The sequence below is a fragment of the Chroicocephalus ridibundus genome, chromosome 12 (genome assembly GCF_963924245.1).
Source record: "Chroicocephalus ridibundus chromosome 12, bChrRid1.1, whole genome shotgun sequence".
Classification (NCBI taxonomy): Eukaryota; Metazoa; Chordata; class Aves; order Charadriiformes; family Laridae; genus Chroicocephalus; species Chroicocephalus ridibundus.
In genome coordinates, this window is record NC_086295.1 from 18,421,645 (window position 1) to 18,441,802 (window position 20,158).

The 20,158-nt window shown below is 48.5% G+C and overlaps 1 protein-coding gene across 5 annotated transcripts in view; it reads left to right on the forward strand.

Moving 5' to 3' along the window:
* Window positions 1-20,158, forward strand: part of NDRG3 (NDRG family member 3) — a 62,849-nt gene that overhangs the window by 35,575 nt on the left and 7,116 nt on the right. For all 5 annotated transcript variants that reach the window (XM_063349776.1, XM_063349780.1, XM_063349779.1 and 2 more), the window contains 8 exons: window positions 13,958-14,063; window positions 14,770-14,890; window positions 15,407-15,469; window positions 15,800-15,860; window positions 17,563-17,649; window positions 18,184-18,240; window positions 19,047-19,150; window positions 19,551-19,616. In XM_063349776.1, coding sequence (XP_063205846.1) covers window positions 13,958-14,063; window positions 14,770-14,890; window positions 15,407-15,469; window positions 15,800-15,860; window positions 17,563-17,649; window positions 18,184-18,240; window positions 19,047-19,150; window positions 19,551-19,616 — 665 coding nt within the window. The remainder of the gene's footprint in view (window positions 1-13,957; window positions 14,064-14,769; window positions 14,891-15,406; window positions 15,470-15,799; window positions 15,861-17,562; window positions 17,650-18,183; window positions 18,241-19,046; window positions 19,151-19,550; window positions 19,617-20,158) is intronic.

Genomic DNA, 20,158 nt, shown 5'->3' on the forward strand with positions numbered 1-20,158 from the left:
GTTTCCAGTTACAGTGCAGTGAAGTTCTCAATCAGCAGTAACACCTGCAAGGGGTCTGGCGGGTTTTAAAATTGATGGGGTTTGTGGGATGGATTGTGTTATCTTATACAGTGTAGTGTTTGCAGTATGAGAGCACGGCGTCAGTGATGCAAGACCTGTATTTTAGACCTCGTTATTTTTATCGTAGTCAAAAAAAGCTGTTTTAAATGGAGATAAAGCTGTGGCTTTGCACGGAGCTGACCACATCCTGGGCTGTGCTTGCAAGGCGTCAGTCAGCAGGGCGAGGGAAGGGGGTGCCCCCTCTCAGCACTGGTGGCCACCCCGTTGACAGTGCAGGTCCGGTTTGAGCTCCCCGGTACAAGACATTGACATACTGGAGTGAGTCGTCCTGTGTTATTTCAGCCTGTATATTCTGCGCCCTCAGCCATGAGGTGATTTGCTCTAAGTCCATCCCAGCTCCTTCCAGACGGAGCAGTAACACGGCCTGCCACCGCATTTGTTCATCCTCCAGTGCCTGTAGACCTCTTTTTGTCTGGAAGCTGGAATTTCAGACTGTTTTCTGTACTTGAGCCACGCTTATGGCTGGGAGAAGTGTTTAGTTTAATCCCAGCTCAGGCGCATGCCGTTAGCGCTGTCACCGACTCGGTGTTGCGCAGTGCCAGGTGCGCCTGTTGGCCGTGCTGTTTTCTATAAAGCGTGCGTTACTTTTCAAGGTGACGTGGGTATTTAAGGCTTGTAAGATCTGTCCTTCCTTTAGGGAAAATGGGTGATGCCGTTGTGAATTTCTGTTAATTTCCTTGAGGGTTTGTTTTTAGTGTTGAATAAGCTGCCAGGATCCGATCTGGGCAAAGTCAACAGAGCAGGCAGCCTCTTGAGCCTGAAATGTGTCGCTCTGGTCTAATGTGGTATGAAGAAGCTTTTAGCTTTCCTGATACAGCTGACTTTCAGACACAGGTGCCCTGGTTTTCTTAAACTGTTCATCTCCAAGCAATTGCAATTAACCCTGACAAATAACAGATTGCTCGGGCATCAGTTGAAACAACCCCCACATAATCTGATAACCATTTGCGATGGAGATAAAGGAGGGCAAGCATGGTGGCTTAGGGGTTTTATCAATATGAATCCAGGTTATTCTCAGAAATAAAATGTATTAACCTAAATCTGAGACCTACATTTTACTTGAAAGCTATATGGACCCTAATGAAGTCCAGGCTTGGCTTCTAATGTTTGTGGGCAGATGGTGGATTAAACGGTCCGGGTTGCTGATGGACAGATGGTGTGGTGACCTACGCAGTTCAGAGAGCTGTGCTTGTGCTTTTATTATTATCTGCAGACCCTCTTCAGCTGCTCGGAGAAGTGGGTGTTCAGTGTTAGCCTAAATCTCTCCCCTTTTTCCAGGTGGTTTGCTTTCAATACCAATGAGGGAATATGCTTGATGTATTTGTAAAACTGTCCAAATAAACCTGCAGTATGTTTCGGTCTGACATAAGCGAGCACCTGATCTGGTCTGTAGCTGTACGTCCGCCCTGCTGCCTCCCACCCCCGCGTTTTGCTCTCCAGCACAAGCCATGCAGAAGAGGCCCTGGGAGGTGGAGAGGGGTCTGGGATTTGGCAGAGTCTTTGTAGAAGGCTCACAAGGTACAGAAGAGGCGGGAATAAGTAAACAGATTTCAGCTGGAGCAGAAAAGGCGTGCGTAAACCCATGGAGGAAAGAAATTAAAGTTTCCCTGTACGACAGCCTGCTATGCATTGCTGGAATGAACTGAAAATGTAGAATGAATTGAAAATTTTTTGCCGCTGTTTTCTACTGGAAGTGTAGCTTTTCGACAAGCCCATGTTTTTTACTCATTCAATTTTGGAGAAGTTCTTCCGCAAGTACATTTGTTTGAAGCTTTTTATCTGCATTTTTAAAAGTCTGCTTATCCTTGCCCAATTTCTTTGCTTTATTTTTGCTTGCTGCGCAGTAGGAGATGGTATTCTGCTATCGAGAGATTATTGATTATTATCATGTGCATTTGCTGATGTCATGGATGGCGAATGGAAACTGTGTTCATTTTTTAATGAAATCATTAAAGCCAGCTTGTGATTGCTGCAGAGTGGCATTGAATACAAGATGTTTTAAAGCATCTTCTGTTTATTGTAATGAAAAAACATGAAACGTTAGCACTTTGAGGAAGGGTTTGCTTTCTCTGTGAGTAATGGGAGCCGTTCTCACCAGCACTGAAATGTTTTGTCGAGGATGTTGGGGACCATTCTTCTTCTGATTTGTACAATGAGTTCTTCTGTTCTCTTGTTGGAAGTGCTAGAGTGAAATTAATTACAACACAGAAGATGTTTTGATCTAGAAAGCAAGTTTTTTTTAATGCCTACTGAATTAGCAGCTGCCCCTAATCTTATTAAAACTAGTGTCACCACTAAAGTACTGGTTTTCACTTCTGCTGACATCACAGCAACAAATACTGTAAAGCTAAAAATGATTAAAATGGAATTTTATTTTGGATATTTTTTTTTCATGGTTCTTATTTCTTGGGAAGCTTTTCCTCTGATTCCTCTCATCACTGGCTTTCCATCCAAAAACGCTGTTTTCTATAAAACTGCCGTGTTGAGTTCTGGAAAGCTTTTGCTAGCTGGACTTGGACTGAAGCATGATTTCTATTTCTAATGTATGAGCACAATCCTTCCATGGGCTTTACTTAAACGTTACTTTTGCTTTCTGTATGCTTGTGACAACAGTGTGGTAAAGAGGCTGATTATGCAGATGTGGTATTTGAAGTTCCTGTGCTTTTTTTGTTCTTGTCAGTGGGTTCTTACAGCAAAGCAAACGTGTGCACTTTAGGTTGAGAAAGGGATTTGCCTCCTTCCTGCCTTCAGAAAAATGAATGATGCCTTTCCGCGAGCAGTGACTGATTTCTTTCCATCCGCTACGCAACACCCATGAATGGTATTTCAGAGCAGCTAATGAGTAATTGCAATACTAGTTATAACTTAGTGCAGCTAGACTCAGTTCTAGTTCCCAAGGACACGGAAGTTTCGGAGACACAGAACATGGCCCTGCTTTCTCTTCTCCAGGAGATTTTGTGATGTTCATGGCCTTCAGAAATGTAGTTTGGCACATCATGTCAGGAGGTGGACTGTCCTTGGCTGGAAACATGGCCCCAGCCTATCTTCCCGGTTGCCTCTAGGGGTTAAGATGATCTGAGGTCTAGCAGTCACACAAAATACTCTTAGACCCGCCTGCGTATTAGCACATTCAGATCTTCCTTGTGTAGGATTCGGGCTTTCAAAGGCCATGTGCCTGCAGGTTGTGGCGCCTTGAGCCCGCTGTTCAGGGGATGGAAGAGCGCTAAGAGGCATCAACCTGTTCTGTTTGCAGCCCACGGGGAACTCTGCAGCCTGGCTCTCTACTGACTCAAAATCGTGGTGTAAAGTGCTGGGAGAAACAACCTGCTGCCAGACTTGTGCAGATGAGAGCTGATCTGCAAGGGGTTTAATTCACCCTGAACTACTATAGATCTGGGCAGGTCCAGTTCCCTGCAGTAGCTGGGGAAGGGGGAATTTACCCTCAGAGCAGGAGTAAGAAGCACCACATATTCCAAAGTCTGTGCTGGGTCCCTTGCTCCTGGCATTGGATGCTTCACTGCAGTCAAGAAAATTGTGGCTTTAACTGCTTCTTGTAACACACGGGCAAGGAAGGAGATGGAGAAGCACATCTTGCTCCATCTCCAGCACGTAGGTGGTGTCATTAATTGCTTATTGGTCTCAATGTTGTGTGGTGGTGGGAGTCTGTGATCTCTGATTTGGGAGCGCAAACCCAACCTGTCCTCTCTACGCCTGTTGTGGGTCGCTTGACTTCAGCTCATTTGGCTGCAGAGCCGGTACCTGTTCTCTAGCAGAATCCGAGTTTTGGAGGTGGGTTGCCATTTCTCCCTGTGTTAGGAAGGGTTACAGATACACGCTAGGTCTGTCCTTCAGCATCGTGTGCCTTTGGACTAGGAGCATGCCAAGGCTTGTTTGTGTATAACCCAGCAGGTCGGGGATAGCCCAGCAGCACCTTTGGCTCCTGACGCTTTTGTATTTGTGTGACCGGCTTGCACACCTCGTTCTTCTGCTGCTCTTGATTCTCCCCCGGCATTTCTCTAATTTAAGACTTAATCCAATTACACGAAGTACTAGAAACCATTGCTTGCTTGCATAGATCACATCGTGTTTTCTATTAATAAATTTCTGCTCTGTATGGAAATGAATAATTTAGTTCAAGATGTTGCTTTAAATCTGATTTACACTTGCTTCCCACACAGCCGTCTCCTTCGGCTCTACTGTTTCCAAAATAATTTTGCATGGAGAGGATGTGGTAGGCACTTACCTACCAACTGCATTACGGGCTGTGGTGCTGTAATGCTAAGAGTTACCAGACGGTGATGGTTTACAGTCTTACAATATTTTTTCCTTAGCTTATGGGCAGAGTGTTGTTGTTTTAGTAACGTGTAGAAATTTGAGGGCAGCTGTTGCAAAGAGCAAGACAGTGTCATCTCTACGTTGACCTCTCCGAGGTTAATAGCTGTAACAGGTTTGGCAGAGGAGCGTCCTGCAATTGTTCCCCACCTTTGCCAAGACTGGCAAAGATGACGTAGGGTAAATAACAGCTGTAGCTGCGATGTCACTGAAAAAGGGAGAACTGGACGTGAGTAATCTGCATCTCTTCCACCTCACAGAAAAGTGGCAATTTTCTTTGCCTTAAGTGAACCTGGACCTGAATGTCCTTAAGCCAAATTTTTTTTTTTTTTTTTTGAGATGTTTCTAGCCCTCTACTAGTAAAGACATTTGACAGCCTTGAGCAGAATGTGGGCAACAGGCACCTTGCTGCTCTGTGTTCTGCCAGATTTGAATTTTTTAAAAAAATAATTTGAAGGGGTTTCACGGATGTGTTCTTTATGGTTGGTATCCAAATGAAATCAATTCTCAGTTTTTTCCAGGGAATTAATTTTGAACTTTGAGCAGCTTCACACTGGGAGTAAAACTTACCTGGTAATGCCAAAAAAGAAGCTTAATAAATTAGTTGTGAAAAGCACAGGTAATATGAATTCTCCTCATTAATCATTCCCACTGTGAAATTATTTACTTCAGACTTTAATAACTTTTAAAACTTAAGCTCTGGATCATACTCTGACCTGAAGCTGAAGGAGCATGGCTGGAATTTGGACTGCTGCAGTCTGGCACCCAAATACTTCTGCTTGCTGCCTGGGAGCCTCTGGAGCTCAAGGCATTAGCGCCTCCGGAGCTGCTGGCGGGTGCCTCATTCCCTCACTCAGAAATATTTTTTTCTTAATATGGGAAGTTTCTGTGGCACTCGTCAGTGGCACTGTCATTGCTTCCCTTTCTGGCTGGAGACAGAGGGTGGCAGTCGGAGAGGGTTTTCCAATTTGAACCTTTTGCCACCTGGGCATGCACCCGCTTCTTCCCATAATCAGTCCCACAGTAAATTTAGACTTTGGCAGTCGTAACTGGGTGTGTGTTTTTCTTCTCAGTTTAAGAATCAGTCAAAGATGTTACGGCCAAGTAGGATAACGTCCCAGTCTAGTCTGACCCCAGCAAGGAATACCTCCCAGCAGTTCCTGCTTGTGTTTAATCTCAAATGTTTTAAAGCTGTTGTTGGGTTGTGTCTTATCGTTTTTCGGTGTCTGAACCTTTATGGTTCACACACATCTCATTTTCTAAAGTGTAGGGTTCTGCCTAAAAGCGGTGGTTCTCAGGAGCCGGGACCATAAGGCACAGAGCAAAAATGACAGGGCTTTCAGATGGTCAGTAGCATTGGTGGCCTTTTCCTGGCTACTCTCTGTTCTTCTGCCCAACCCCTACCTGAGGGTGTATCGGTATATCTTAGCAGTATAGCTAAGGCAAGTCAGCGCTTCTGCCAATGAACGTGCACTCGCAGTGCTTACCTTCCATCCAAATGAGAGATCCTGTGGCTGCAGGGCCAGTTGCTTTGGTTTCCCAATGTCTTGGGACAGCGAACCCAGCCCTGGGCTCCCACTTACGGGTTTCCATGAGACCATCAGCTCACTGGACAGGGGTTAGGGCAGAGGCGTGAGGGAAGCGCTCTTTTCGATAGCACTTCATCATGGAGTCAGCCAGTCTGTGACAAGAAGCTGCACCCCAAAATCTGCGGTTTGTTTTGTTTCTGCCAGCGGTTATTGTATTCTTGTCTGGGGTCACAGAAGAGAGCTGAGTTCCCTCTCGGTGGACACTGACAGTGGAACACTAATACCTGGCTACAGCGTACAGGAAGGAGAGGGTAGATGCAAGTGGTGGTAGAAGATGCAGGTGGATGTTAAAGGAAGTTTGTTGATCTGATTTGGCTCCAGCTGATGTCAGTGAGGAACTTAGATTCCCCTTAGACTGAAATCTCAGGCCTAAATAAGAAATTGGATGTTTTGTCTGTAATTGTGTGAGTGCCCAAGATGGGGATCAGAGAAGCTACAAGGCTGGGAGGCAGCACAAGGGTAGGAAGCTTCAGCTGCCCTGTGTCGATTAGAGAGATGGGGCTGGCTGGCATGACACCAATACTCCATTTTAGCCACAAACTTCTATGGAGCAACAAGTTAGGGAGCCCCGGGGATCAGGAGCCGTCATTGATGTGATTCTGAGAAGGGCAGAGAAATGTGTTCAAAACAGTGTCTTCAAAGACCTGCTCTGCGATGGGAACCATAACGTGCTCCAGGTCAACACCCTTGGGAAAAAGGGAAAAAAACTCCAAACCATAGAAAACTTCACTGGTTTTGCACTCCAAGTTCAAAACAAGAACCTCACAGAAATGGAGAAGCTTATTGAAAATGAGCTAAGCAGAGAGCAAATGCCCACCATCTATCACAGCAGACGTGAGAAATGGTGCAGGGAAGCCAGCATGACTAAACCAGAAGGGCATGGAGGCTATTGAAAACAAAAAAAAGGCATTTTTCAAAAAGCTGGAGAAAATGGAAAAGGTTATAGACTCTAGCAGATTAAATATATGAACAGAACAATGGAGGCAAAAGGGATTTTGAGAGATGACTTGCAATGCCGGGGAGGGGGAGGGAATAGTCCTGTTTCAATCTGTCAGAAATGGCACTATTCACGATGAGAGAGTTTGGAGAGCACTAAGGCTGCTCAGGCTCTGAAAGGAGGACCCAGGGAAGATCTAGCCATAGCAGAAAAACTACATTTAATTTTTTCTGCACACAAGCTTGCCACGGAGCAGCTCACAGAGGTTACTGTGCTGGAGTGCTCTTTGTGGAGACCCTGCCTTAAACTGCAGTGCTTGTTGCAGAGGCTGTTAAAAAAGCTAAAATACATAGAATCATAGAATCTTCATGGTTGGAAAGGACCTTGGAGATCATCGAGTCCAACCATACACACACCAAAAAACCACAACCAACCAACCTCCAGTCTCTGCTGCTAGAGCACGCCCTGAAGTGCCACATCTCGATGTTTCTTAAACACCTCTAGGGATGGTGACTCAACCCCCTCCCTGGGCAGGCTGTGCCAGTGCCTGACCACTCTTCCAGTAAAGTCATTCTTCCTAATAGCTAATCTAAACCTCCCCTGCCGCAGCTTCAGACCATTTCCTCTGGTCCTGTCATTATTCCCCTGGGAGAAGAGGCCAACACCCACCTCTCTGCACCCTCCTTTCAGGGAGCTGTAGAGGGCAAGGATGTCTCCCCTCAGCCTCCTCCTTGCTTTTATAGCAAGTTGCCAGGACTGGATGTATCTCAACCCACCATTTTTAAATGGGTTTAAGGATGAAATAGTTGAGTTTTTAAGTGAGAGGTTATGCTCCTCTGCTGAAGCTGCTGTGGTGCGCAAGGACTCCAGGGCTTCACCTGTTAACACAGTTTTTAAAACTGGTCCCACAGGAGTTCTGGGAATTCACTGACCAGCTGTACCAGACAGACAGATAAAACACCCGGTGTATAGTGGATGAATTACACAGATAAACATCGGGAAAAGGGTCAATGTGTTTTTTTGTGAAGGGAAGAAGTCCTGCTCTGCAGAGCTGTTGGAATTCTTTGAAGGAGTCAGCAGCCATATAAATAAAGGCAATTCAGTTGATGCAGCCTACTTGGATTTCCAAAAGACAAAATCCCTCACCAAAAGGGGTTCTAAGACATATGTCTTACGGGACCTAGTCGGCCATGTGGTCAGAGGAGAGGTCCTTTCATGGATGAAATATCGGTTAAAAAAGAAAAAAAGATCAGTAATTATTTTCACGGTTGCTTGAGATCACTAGAGGAGCACCTTAGAGATCTGTGTTGGGACCTGTGCTGCTAAAATAGATTTAAATCTACTCTTAAACAATGTGGAAAAAGTGATGGAAGGTGCAGTGGCAAACTTTATTTGCCTTTGGGTAAATATAAAGTGTGATCCACGTTGAGTAAAACCATCCTACAGTGGATTATGAAAGGACAGGCTCAGGGCCGATGATAACCCGGAGGCGTAAGACATTAACATGGCGAGAGATGAGTGAAAATGTCAGCTCGGCGCTCCTGGCTTTCAACAAAGCAAATCAGTTCTTGTTTATGAGGAACGAAGAACAAAGCAACCTCATTGTGCTACCATGTAAATCCGCAGTACGCCCACGTGTGTTTGACGTACTGCCAGCCCCCCTGTCTCAGAAAGGATAGAGCGCAACGGGGCAGTTTTGGAGAACAAGAGTATGGTCAGAAAAAAGCTGCTGTACCAGGACTGGCTGGGTAGTCCAGGGTACATCAGCCCAGAAGGGGGCACGTGAAGGGGAATCGCAACGACCTGTTAGGTCATCACTGCCATGGGCTATGGAATGGGATCAGTTGTTCTCCACCTTCCAAACCAAGGACTGGGGGATCTCATGCAAAACCAACAGATACAAGGTGGGAAACAAAGTGGTTCTTCACCCTGCACATCGTTAAGCTTTGGCTTTTCTGGTCACAGGGTGAGGCAGATGCCAAAGGCATAGCTGGCAGGGGGTGAGTCCCCAGTTCTCAGAAGAGAGAGTCAAAGTGAAGACCACACCTCTAGTTCAGGAAGTCTCTTTTAACCTGTGGATAGTTGGATGTTGGGAAAATGAAGGGAAACTGTTGCAAGATGCAAGTGTTTGAGGAAGTATTACTACATGCTTGCTCTATTTTATTTTTCCACAAGCACATGCTCTTGAAGTCAGACTAGGAGGCTAGCTGAGCCTTTGGTCTGACCGGCTACACGCTGGTCTCTGTACCTCCCGATCCTCCTCCCATCATCGCTCTTCTCATCCATGCCCGGAGGGAACTGCTAGTTTTTGAAGCGATGTTTCCCAGCTTATTTGAGTCGATCAATAATAGCTGCGTGCACAGGACTCGTGTCCCCGCTCTGTCCCCCGCAGCGCGCTGCTGTTCGGCATGTGTGCGTCACCAGCTTTGCGCCTGCGGCCAGCGGGAGCAGGCTGCTGCGAGCGAGGGTGCCTCTGCTGTTGAGCTCCCATTTGCAGCAGGCCGGCTGCAGCTGCTGTTTATTTGGTACCTCCTGCACGAATAAGGGCAGAAGATAAAATCTCTTCAGAGAAACCTCTGATAAAGTTTCCAGTCCCTAAGTAAAAATTAAATTTTGTCAAGCTTTTTCAAAACACAACTGCGGATCGTCATCTTCGCTCGCATTCATCTCCCTTATTTTACAGGCTGCACATTTATTAAAAATCTGTCTCCTGGCCACATCTTTTCCACCTGCCTTCTCCTGTCACTGCTTCCCTGCGCTGTGTTCAGGCCATAGCTGGAGTTACACAGCTGCAAGGCAACAATCCTTGAATCTCCGGTCAGGCTGTACTGCCGCGGTGTGTCAAAGCTGGCCTGAACAGAGACTAGAAACAGAGCGTGACAGGGTCTGAGAAGTAAAGATGACAAGCGGCTGATACTTGCCAGCACTACGTTTCTATGTGATCAGTGGGCACATCCCAGGAGAGAACATGCGGAGTTGCGGGTGGGCAGCGGTTATGGAGGCGGCGTGACACAGGCGGGACATCTCGCCGGGCAGGGAAGGCGTATCTACAGGAAGGAGGTGAGGAAAGCACGTTTGGCAAGGGCAGAGGGCGCAGCCTGCAAAGCTGCTGTTCTGTCGCTGAGCGCTCTGGTACCCATTGTACCTGCGTTATTCTGCTCCGTGTTTGGAAGAGTAACAAACCAATAACGGTGTAATGAAAAAAACTTTTTTTTGCCGATTCAAGGTAGCATTTGTGTCTTATAAGTGCAGAGACTGTTGCTGCCATCTGAAGCACGATGCCTAAGCTCTTGTGTATTAAGCTTCTGCCTCGTGCTGCCCTTTGGCTTTGATAAGAGAGCTCTTCTGGAGAGGAGCAGGTGACAGGGAAGTCATGTGCGCTGTAATCGTGTGACGTCTGAAAATGTTTTTGTCCTTTGCAATCATAGGTCAAGACAAAAGTCCTAAAGCTACAGGGCAAGGTTTCAGAGAAAATAAAGTTCACTGGCAAAATGGACATAGAATTACCTATAGGGAAGCTGGGGGTAAAACTCAGTTTTGTCTCTCCAGGTAATCTTGAAAAGGAGATCAGCACGACGTTGGAATGTGTAGCTGAAAAAGCGAATATAGAAACCCCTGTCTCAAATGTAGTGTCTGCTACTTGCTTTGTAGACCTTGGGAAAAGCCTTAAAAAAGTAAAAGGCTTTAACCAGAGGAAGCAGAGGAGGGAAACTGCTTCTCAGGTGGAGGGTTTCCACCTTGCCTGGGAACTAGCAGGAGAAAAAACAAAATAGCCTTAAGCACTCCCGCTCTAAGGCTTTGTACAGGGCAAAGTGAGAAGTTTGCAGACTTAGCATCATCTTAAATTTTTAAAGTGCTGTTTGCTGAGATTTTTTAAAGATGGAGTTCCTCAAGTTGCTTCCATCTTCAGTGGACGTTCCCTGCGTTTGAATCACTAATGTGATTGAAGGAGTACCGAGGCGAGTACCCTTCAGATTGGGCTAGTGCCCGGTGGTGGTATGAAAACCTCTTCTCGGCAAAGTGTCTCATTTCCCCAAATCACAGTGTACATAATTTGCAAAGTCAAAGTAAGTGGGGAAAACAGGGATTGATTTTTAGCTCAAGGAAACTCTTTTCCTTCCCTACTGGAGAGCTCAGACCCAAGCTCAACTTCGGAAAACAAAAGTGCAGGGTGTTGCAATATGAAGCACATTGAGGCGCTTGAACAAGCGCGTGGGTGGGTGTTTCTGGTACCTTGTCCAGTATTCTACCTAGTGGAAGCACGTGTGACCTCAAATTAGTTTGAACGTAATTCCAGAAGAGACACCGTATTGCCGACTTTTTAAAATACCCTCAGCTCTTTTATCGATTTCTGTGCTTTTCTCACTTGTTGGCTCAGTTTGGGTTTTGTGCTTCTGTTTGATAGTCGATCTTTTGCTGATGCTTATAAAACCCTCCCTAGTCCTCTGGAGGTGCAGTTCCGTGAGATGTGAGTCGGTTTAAGCAGCCTCGTGCCCAGGGCAGGGTTACATCTTCTGCCACCCCCCATGCATTCCGCTCGGGCTCTGAGCCAGAACCAGCATTTGCCCGACTCCTCTGTGAGTTTCTTAACTCACTGACCTGGCAGAAATCTAACAAAGTAAGATTTTAAAAAAAATTAAAAGCAGCTGGATAGTTTCCTGACAGGTCAGTGAGTTAAAGCTGCTTACGGAAGAGACCAACAACTGCCAGAACTGGCAGAGACACCTGCTTTTAATAGCAGTCAACCATTTGGTTAGCTCCGATGCGTGGGGAACTGCAGCCGGGGGTTGCATGCTCTGTCTGCTGTGGCACTCGCTGGGCCACATGGGTTTCCTGCATTTCACCATTTCAGCCACGTGCGCTGCCAGTCGCCACCCTTAGCCACCTCCAAAAGTTGCCGCTTTTGTTAAAGGACTCGTTAACAGCTGCGAACTTGGGGAACACTGAGTTGAGGGCCACTGCTATGGCTGCGGAACGTGTCCCGCCGCAGTACCACACAGGACTTCACCGGCTTAGCAGAGCAGCGCCGAGCGCTGAGCCTGGCGAGGGGCAGAGCCTGGTCGTTTTGCAGAGGCTCAGGAGACGGAGGCTGCGCCCTGGGCTTCCTCGTGCGCCTTTGCTGCAAGGGCCGCAGTCCTGCTGCGTGGACCCAGGCTGCTTTGCACACACGGACGAGTCGTTCCCTACCCGCGCAGGATGCCTTGGTCCACAGCCCCCTCCTAAGGGCAAGGGAGCCAGGGGAGCATCGGGCTGGCCAGCCCCACCTGCCTTATTCTCTTGCCTGCCTCTAGTGCAGGCAGGTAACTGCTGCGTTGGAGGTCCTCCAGCGTCTCCACGCGCACAGCGCAGCAGCTTTGTGCGAGTAAAACCTAAACCCTCTCTGAGGACGAGGGCAGTCAGAGGTGTCTTTTTGTCCTTCAGAGCCAAGCTGGAGAAGGCTTCAGGCATCTTGCTCCTGTTGGCCATGCTCCTGGGGGAAGGGGAGAGGCTTTGGGGTCCCTGGGAAGGACCTCGGGGGGAAGGGGGAGGATCTTTCACTGCCAGAACTAAACCAGTCTGGCCCACAGCCAGCCCTTGAGAGTGCCCAGGGGTGAGGTGAATTTCTGATGGGCTGCAAGCCAGGTACTGTCACCTGTCATGGGTTTGCTCTCATCATTTTCAGGTTATTGGAAATTACTGTTTAAAAAAACCGATAAATAAATTCCATACTTTGTGTAAACTAGGAAAAAATATTTTTGAGGTTGTGATGTCCTGTCTTCGTACTGAACGAGATTATTCCCTAAGCAGATGGTTTTTTAGTATCAAGAAAATAATTGGCGCTTCTTACAGTGTCCCTAAGTCAGAGCATGTCTCTCCTTTGATTTCAGGAGATGAGAGAAAGGACTTACAGATGATGTTGTGTACCCAACCTTACTGCCATCTTCGCAGCTTTCCCAAAGCCCGTGGTTATCTCAGATCAGTGTTTGTCTAAATGTGTTTGCAGCTATTTTAGTTAAACTCAGACAACTTCATGAGTACGTGTGTGTTCATCATGGTGAGGTTGTGGCTTCTGTTTCTGCACTGGTCAGGTATTGGGAGAGCTACCCAGAGGCCTCATGGTCCTCTTGCTCTCTTGTGCAAGGTACAGTGCAAAAAAGCCCTCAATATTTTGCTTGGGAAAAGGCACGTGGGTTTGCTGGCAAATAATCCTGAAACGGGTCATGAAACCGCTCCACTGATACCCAGCTGGAAACCAGCATAAGGTCCTGTATCTGTGCCAGCTGGTGGAGGAGCCTAGGAGTGTTCTTCCCTCACGTTAATAAACCTGGCAGCAGGGAAAAAAAAAAAGTGTTTCGTTAAGGCACAGCGCTCAGCCTTCCGTGGGGTGGCAGCTCAGCGAACATTCCTGCATTGGGTCTTTGCTCTCCCAGCCATCCGCCTGCTCTGTGTTGTCGTGCTGTTTCCAAAATGCTCCAGTACGTGGTCTCCAGGGGCCGGGGCTGCTGCTGGCCTCTTGGAGATTGCAGTGTCCCCTCACATCAGCTTGCCCGCGGACAGGACCTTCCCAGGGGTGTGGGTTGAAGACACATTGGAGACTTGTGGGTCGGAGGGAGGGGGATGCCAGCTGGGGAGCGAGGGCTTGGCTGCAGGAGGGGACCTGTATACATGATGCCAGGAACCCTTAGCGACAGATGCACACATGACACCCGGCCTCTGCTACGGCGCGGCAATGTCACTGAAAGCCATTGAAATGAGATCTTGGTCACAGGAAGACACAGCCCCAACCGTGTGTCTGTGCAAAAGCAACCCGCTTTTGGCAGCGGCTGGAGAGAGAGATTTGACGGGGTTGCGGGCGGCAAGAGCTGTACTGAGCCACCAGGCGTGGACAGGAGAGCAATGTTAAAGTGTGAGCGGGGCCCTTGCTGCTGGCCTTCGGTTAGGGTCCTCTGCAGCACAGGCAACACGCGTAACACTGAGGCTCCTTCTTCTCTCTCTGCAGGAACATGACATTGAGACAGCTTTTGGAGTGGTCCATGTCACCATGCGGGGCACACCCAAGGGGAACAGACCTGTCATCCTCACATACCATGACATTGGCCTCAACCGTAAGCCCTTGCATTCCCAGGACCCTGAAAAAGTGGTTGTTTGTGCTATTTGCTTTTGAGCGTGGGTACCAGCGGGACTGGCCTGGAACTGAGATGAGACAGGTCATTCCAGGGTAAAAAGATAAAGGTCTGCAGGAGAGAGAACACGTGGCATACCCCTGTCTGTTCCAATAGCCCTCGAAAGGTAGGGACAAGGTGGAATTAGGTCTGCCCACCACACTACAGTGCTCTAGCTGACTTGTTGTGCTGTGTGATAGAGCTGCCACAAGGCATCCATTCCCTGGATGCTGGGCAGCTGGGCAAGTCCCTTCCACAAGGCTGCAGAAGTAGTGTAATGTTTCTAGTGGGCTCAGTTGCTCTTTCCACCTGTCTTCCCACCCAACGTGCCCTGTTACGTTCACACAGGTGCTCCTCAGGTATGTGCTGTGGGTACCCAGGTGCTGCAAGGCCCTGTTTTCCTGGGCAGGCATGCTGGGGTGTCGCTTGTCTGCCTGCCCTCCAGTCATGGCAGCTACTTTGCCAGCACTCGCCGCTGCTGCGTTGCAGTCAGGGGGGCGCAGCAGCATGCATTACCCAGCATGCGCTGCCCCGCAGACTCAGCAAGGTGGGGTTGGGCTCGTGCAGGTGTGTGTCATGGTGTTTGGAGGGCGGATTGCAATAAAACTTCAGGAAATCTCTAATTGCTTTCGTTTTGTTGTCGTTGTAGACAAATCCTGCTTTAATGCATTCTTTAACTTTGAAGACATGCAAGAGATCACTCAGCATTTTGCTGTGTGCCACGTGGATGCACCAGGCCAGCAGGAAGGAGCCCCCCCATTCCCATCTGGGTAAGAGCTCTGCAGAGACCCTTACTGTTCCAGAGGTGGTCTGGGCTGAGGTAGCATCCAGTTTAAGCTAACTGGGACTGCCGGGCGGAGCGTAGTGGGAGGCAGCTTACGGGAGCAGAGGAAATAGGAAGATGAGGAGGCTTCCCAAGGGGCATTCAGGGAGCTCTCCTGTTACTGAGGCGTGGGTCAAGAAAGCCCTCGCTAGCGGTGAGGGCCGGTACCGGCTTTGACTTGAGCACGAGCCCAGCACACTGCAGTCTAGCTGGCATTCCTTGCTCTGTCTGTCCGTCCTCCCACGGAAGTCTGACTGCCCAAAAGCCACAGCTCTGTGTTAGTCTTGCTCTGACAGCGGGATCCATGCGGTCAGCTGAAATATACAGCATCATTGCAAAGTACTCACCTACGCACGTGCCTGTCAGGTGTTCCTCGTCTCTCCTACCTTGGGTAGAACTGGAAGGTAACTACTGTTGAGCTCTATTTGGAGGTGCTTTGATTTCAGTCTCTCTTGGTTTTCAGGTACCAGTATCCCAGTATGGATGAACTGGCTGAAATGCTGCCCGCTGTTCTAACACACCTGAAGTAAGTCTCTGAAAGGAAACGGGGTGAGCCAGCTGGAGACAGCCATTCCAGCACCTACCTCTGTCTCTGCTTGCAGCATCTGATACACTCACTGATTTGTCCCAAGAGGCCTGAGCATCTTCTAACCCATGTAACCCTGTCTCGCTCTTACGCTGAGAATATTGTCTGCCACATGAGACAGTTTATGGCTGCTGCATCATTGCTGGATCATTTTGAAAATGAACCATAAGTGAACAGCTGGATGCAGAGAGGGGAAAGGCTTTGCCTCTAGGGATGCTTCAGGTGTCAGCTTAAGTTAGCCTTGCTGATTGTGAAATGCCTGTATTTCAGCCTGAAAAGCTTCATCGGGATTGGACTGGGAGCTGGCGCTTATGTCCTCAGCAGGTGTGCAGTAAGTATATCTTCATTTCCTTGTGACTTATATAGGCTGTGCTCTTCCACTGATCAAACGAGTCACTTGCAGGGCACGGGCAAAGTAGCTGTAATTACAGTAGGCCTGCAGGGAGCCGTGTGAGAGCTACTTCGCATCCAGATGGTTAAATCGGAGCAGCCAAGGTTACTCTGAAGCTATGCCAGACATGGAAAGATTGTGATGTGATGCCTTTGAGTCAGCAGAGCCATTCTGACTGCTAGGGGAATATCCAGCCTCATGTCTTCACAAAGACTGGCTCCATTACTGTATGCTGTTTCCAGTGTTTGTGACACCAAACAATTGATTTGGTGACGTGCTGTGAACCAGCACATCACAGCGCTGATGAGGAAGGTGCTTTTTCACTGGAAGGAGGTAGAGTTTGCGCTTCACCCTTTGACAAGAGAGCGCTGGCTTTATTTTGGTACTTACTTTTACATTTCTCTCTAGTGGAGTGTTTAGAAGCATGTGAAATCAGCGGACATAGTTTAGCAGCCCAGGAGTTTGCCTGAGTCTTTCAGAAATAGTGTTTAAAAAAATACAGAAGTCTGACATTCTCAGTAAAGTTTGCTGCAAATTGTTGAGTGTAGAGAGTTGCCGATGATTTAGGCCATTATTGCTTCTTAAAGCCACTTCACCCTGCAGCTGCCCCTCCTACGAAAAGTTTTCTGCTTCCCATTTCCTCCGGTCAGGGTTGAGCCTGGGGCAGTGTGAGGCACTGGGGTTTGCTCTCTCGCTTGCCTTTTGTGGCTTGTGTAGTTTCCAGTCTTGTTAAAGAGAAGGTCACGCAGATAAGCTTTTGTCCTCAGCTCAGCTCAGTGCCAGACAGCCCTTGCCGTGCTACCTGGATTGCAGACAGTTTCCCGCTGATGGAGCTGTTTCCTTCTGCATAACTGGTGATTATCTGTACAATGGAGCAGAAGAGCTGCCATAAAATTTTCTGGAGTAAGCCTAGAGCTCAAAGTTCTCTGGTTGTGTTAGGTTGCTGGGTTTGCGTTTGCAAGCCGTTCTCAAAAATATTTTGCATCCCTGCTCCCCACGCACCCCCCAAGGTGAGCTGCAGGGTGCTGGGGGTGCCATGCCGGAGCAGGGAAAGGGGACGCCGCGGGGATGCCTCTGGTGAGGCAGGTGCCTCGCAGCTGGAGCTTCCCGGGCCTGTGCTCAGGCCACAGGTGCTTGCAGGGCCTCAGCCACAAGCAACACCTGTGCCATTTGCCAAATCTTGCCATTTTGCCACATCTCCACTGGGAGACTGCCTCTTGCATGAGGAGTGGAAGGAGCCGCAGGAGTTTGTGCAGGTCCTTCCTGGAGCTGCCGGATTGGAGCAGAGACGGTCACTGCTCGCAGCCCTGTAACACGAGAGAGCCTGAGCAGGACCTGTGGCTGCACCATGTGCGCGGGTCACCAGAAGACGCTGCTGAGACCTGCTCAGGCTGCAGGCGCTGTGTGAGTAGTCAATCCCTCAGTGCCAGCAACTGAATCCAGTAAGGTCTGGCTGGGAGCCAGCTTTGGGTCAGGCTCCGAAAAGGCCGCTGGCTGCCCCGCACGGAAGGATCTCCCGGCTTAGTCTTCGTTTTACTCTGTCTTCCTTTTGCAAGAAGCTTTCCAACCGTTTCCCCCCCGCCGTTGACCGACGTGTGGGCTGAGCCATCCTTCTGAGTGTGCCTGTGCTCTCTCCCCGCAGCTCAGCCACCCCGACCTGGTGGAGGGACTCGTCCTTATTAATGTTGATCCATGTGCAAAGGGCTGGATTGACTGGGCAGCATCCAAGGTGAGATTCTCCTTCCCCCGTGCGTCTCCTCTCCACAGCGCTTAATGAACGGTGTGTTAAGTTAGAAGAAAAAGGACAGAGTACAGGAATTTGTCAGTTTATGGCAAAAACTGTACAATCTCATTTCTGTCCCTGCTGCGTTCTCAGTCTGGGCGTAGTACGGCCTCCACCGTAGGAGCAGGGACGGGTGTGATCATACGTGAATGAGAAATCCTGGTAAACTGCTCGGAGATGAGTGACTCTTCAGCGCTCAGCTTTCCTCTGGTTTAGAACTCTGCTTGCAGGCTGAGGTTGAATGTATCTTAATTATTCTGTTTTCCTGGCCACTTGCGGTTTCTGGAGAGCTGCATGTTGTGTGTGCACAGGCTTCTTTGGAGCCTTGCACACCCATCCTAAGCTTCAGGCATTTGTTTCTCGTATCACTTGTACAATTTCTTTGTTGTTTTCTTTACTCCGAGGACGTGCTTTGAAATTTGTAATGAAACTGCATTTTCCAGTTATTCTCCCCCCTCCTCATTCACGGTCACTCTTCAGTTTTCAGGCTGGACAACCAACATAGTGGATATTGTCTTGGCACACCATTTTGGCCACGTAAGTACCCAGCAGGTGTTCACGTTGCCCATGCAACTGTACTTGCAGCTGTAACTTCTGTGTGTACCTGCTCTGCCTTCCTGAAAACTTTGGTTGCAGCAATGCCTTCTGTTTGGGATTTGCTGGCTCCCAACCAGCAAGCTGTGGTCTGTGCCTCATACGCGCTATGTATCGCATGCAGTCCCTGACCTGAAGCCCTCCTGCAACCACACAAATCAGCACTGGAAGGAGTCGTGTACCTTTCTCCTGCTTAGAGCACACGCTGTTCTCTCCCCGCTTGCAGGCCCCTGCATTATATGCAGTGTTTCCTTGCATTCCCTTTTCTCGCTGTCTCTCTCTAGCTCTCATTGGAATGCAGATTCTTCTTAAAACTGCGTGTGGGATTAAATTTTCCTTTGGTCCTAGTCCTGGGGCTTAGCTATGAAGCTTTGCTTCTTTAACATTAAGCATAAAGCAGAAGACCTTCCTAAAACAGAGCGATTTGTATCTATGTAAGCCTTACTGAGGCTCGGGAGCTGTTACCCCATCTCAAGATACCTTTTTACTCCTTCAGCAGCGTGCGCGCTGCTATTTGTAAAAGCGTAGTCACGTTGCCAAAGTACGGCACCTAACAGTCCCGTTACAGAAACACTTCCTGTAGCCTGGGGACTGACACGGTCTGGAGTCGCTGCCCTCTGTGGTGGTGTTCACAGGGGAATGACGTGTATGGAGGCAGTTTAACGCTTCAGTATTTTTATGAGAATCATTTCTTTATTCGTGAAAAAGATGATGTTCCCTGTCTTTCAATTCTTCTGCTTTTTTTCCAGGAGGAACTGCAGGCAAATCTAGATTTGATCCAAACGTACAGGCTTCATATCGCGCAGGACATTAACCAAGATAACCTTCAGCTGTTCCTCACCTCATACAACAGGTACAGGATACTTTTTTGCCTGCTAGATTGCTTCCATAGCTTCCCTGCTCAGTAGATTTGCTGCCACATGTATTATTCTGTTGGACATTATGTCATATGAACCTTTGTCCTCTGTCTGGTCTTCAGCCATTGTCCTGGGCCAAGCCCAGCGCTCGTGCCTGGATGACCCTTTCACACCTCAGTAGATCATCTCCCTAGGCACACAGCAAGCTTGCCATGAGAGCGTGGATCCTGTTTTCTGGTGGTGACTCCTGGGGCTTCTGCTCATGGCGTGACACAGGGAGCGATAACCTGTTGCCTGGGTGCTGGAGCCAGCGCTCCTGGTTGGATTTTTTGTGCTCCCATGATAACCTGTTTCCTCTGCTGACTTCATGGGGAATTGTTCTGTTTTGTCTTTCAGTCGCAGAGATCTGGAAATTGAGAGACCAGTTCTTGGCATCAATGAAAATACTGCAAAAACACTCAAGTAAGTTGCTCTGAGTCAGCCCGTCTCAGTTGCTTACTGTTACTTACTTACCCTTCAGCAGAAAAGCTGTTGCTTCTCAGCAAGAACCCCCTAAGCCCAGACTCTGGGAAGACTGTTCAGACAGTCCCAGGCTGTGGTGCGGTGCTGTCAGCTAGAATGGGGCAGAGAGGTGTCTGGAAGCCCTTTCATTAAGAACAGATTGAGATGCTCCAGGAGGCAGAGGAGTAAGTGTATCCACCTAGCAGTCACTGTACTTGCTGAGCTGTCAGTTTGGTTGTTTTGCGTGAAAAATTAGGGAGGCAGGTGTTTAGTTGTTGCCAGTGACTGCCTTCCCCCACCTTGCTGAAAAAAGTTACCTGCACAATTCTCCCAGAGGTGGCAGGGGGTTCCGAATGCAGAGAATGCAGTGGTGGTTTCCCATCTTGGCAGCGATGGCAGTGGCTCTTTCATTTGGGAGGGGATAATCTGTGCAGGGTAGAGCTGAGGAGGGACAGACACTGGAGAACTGGTGATAATCAGCTCAGGGGAAATATAAGTAAATT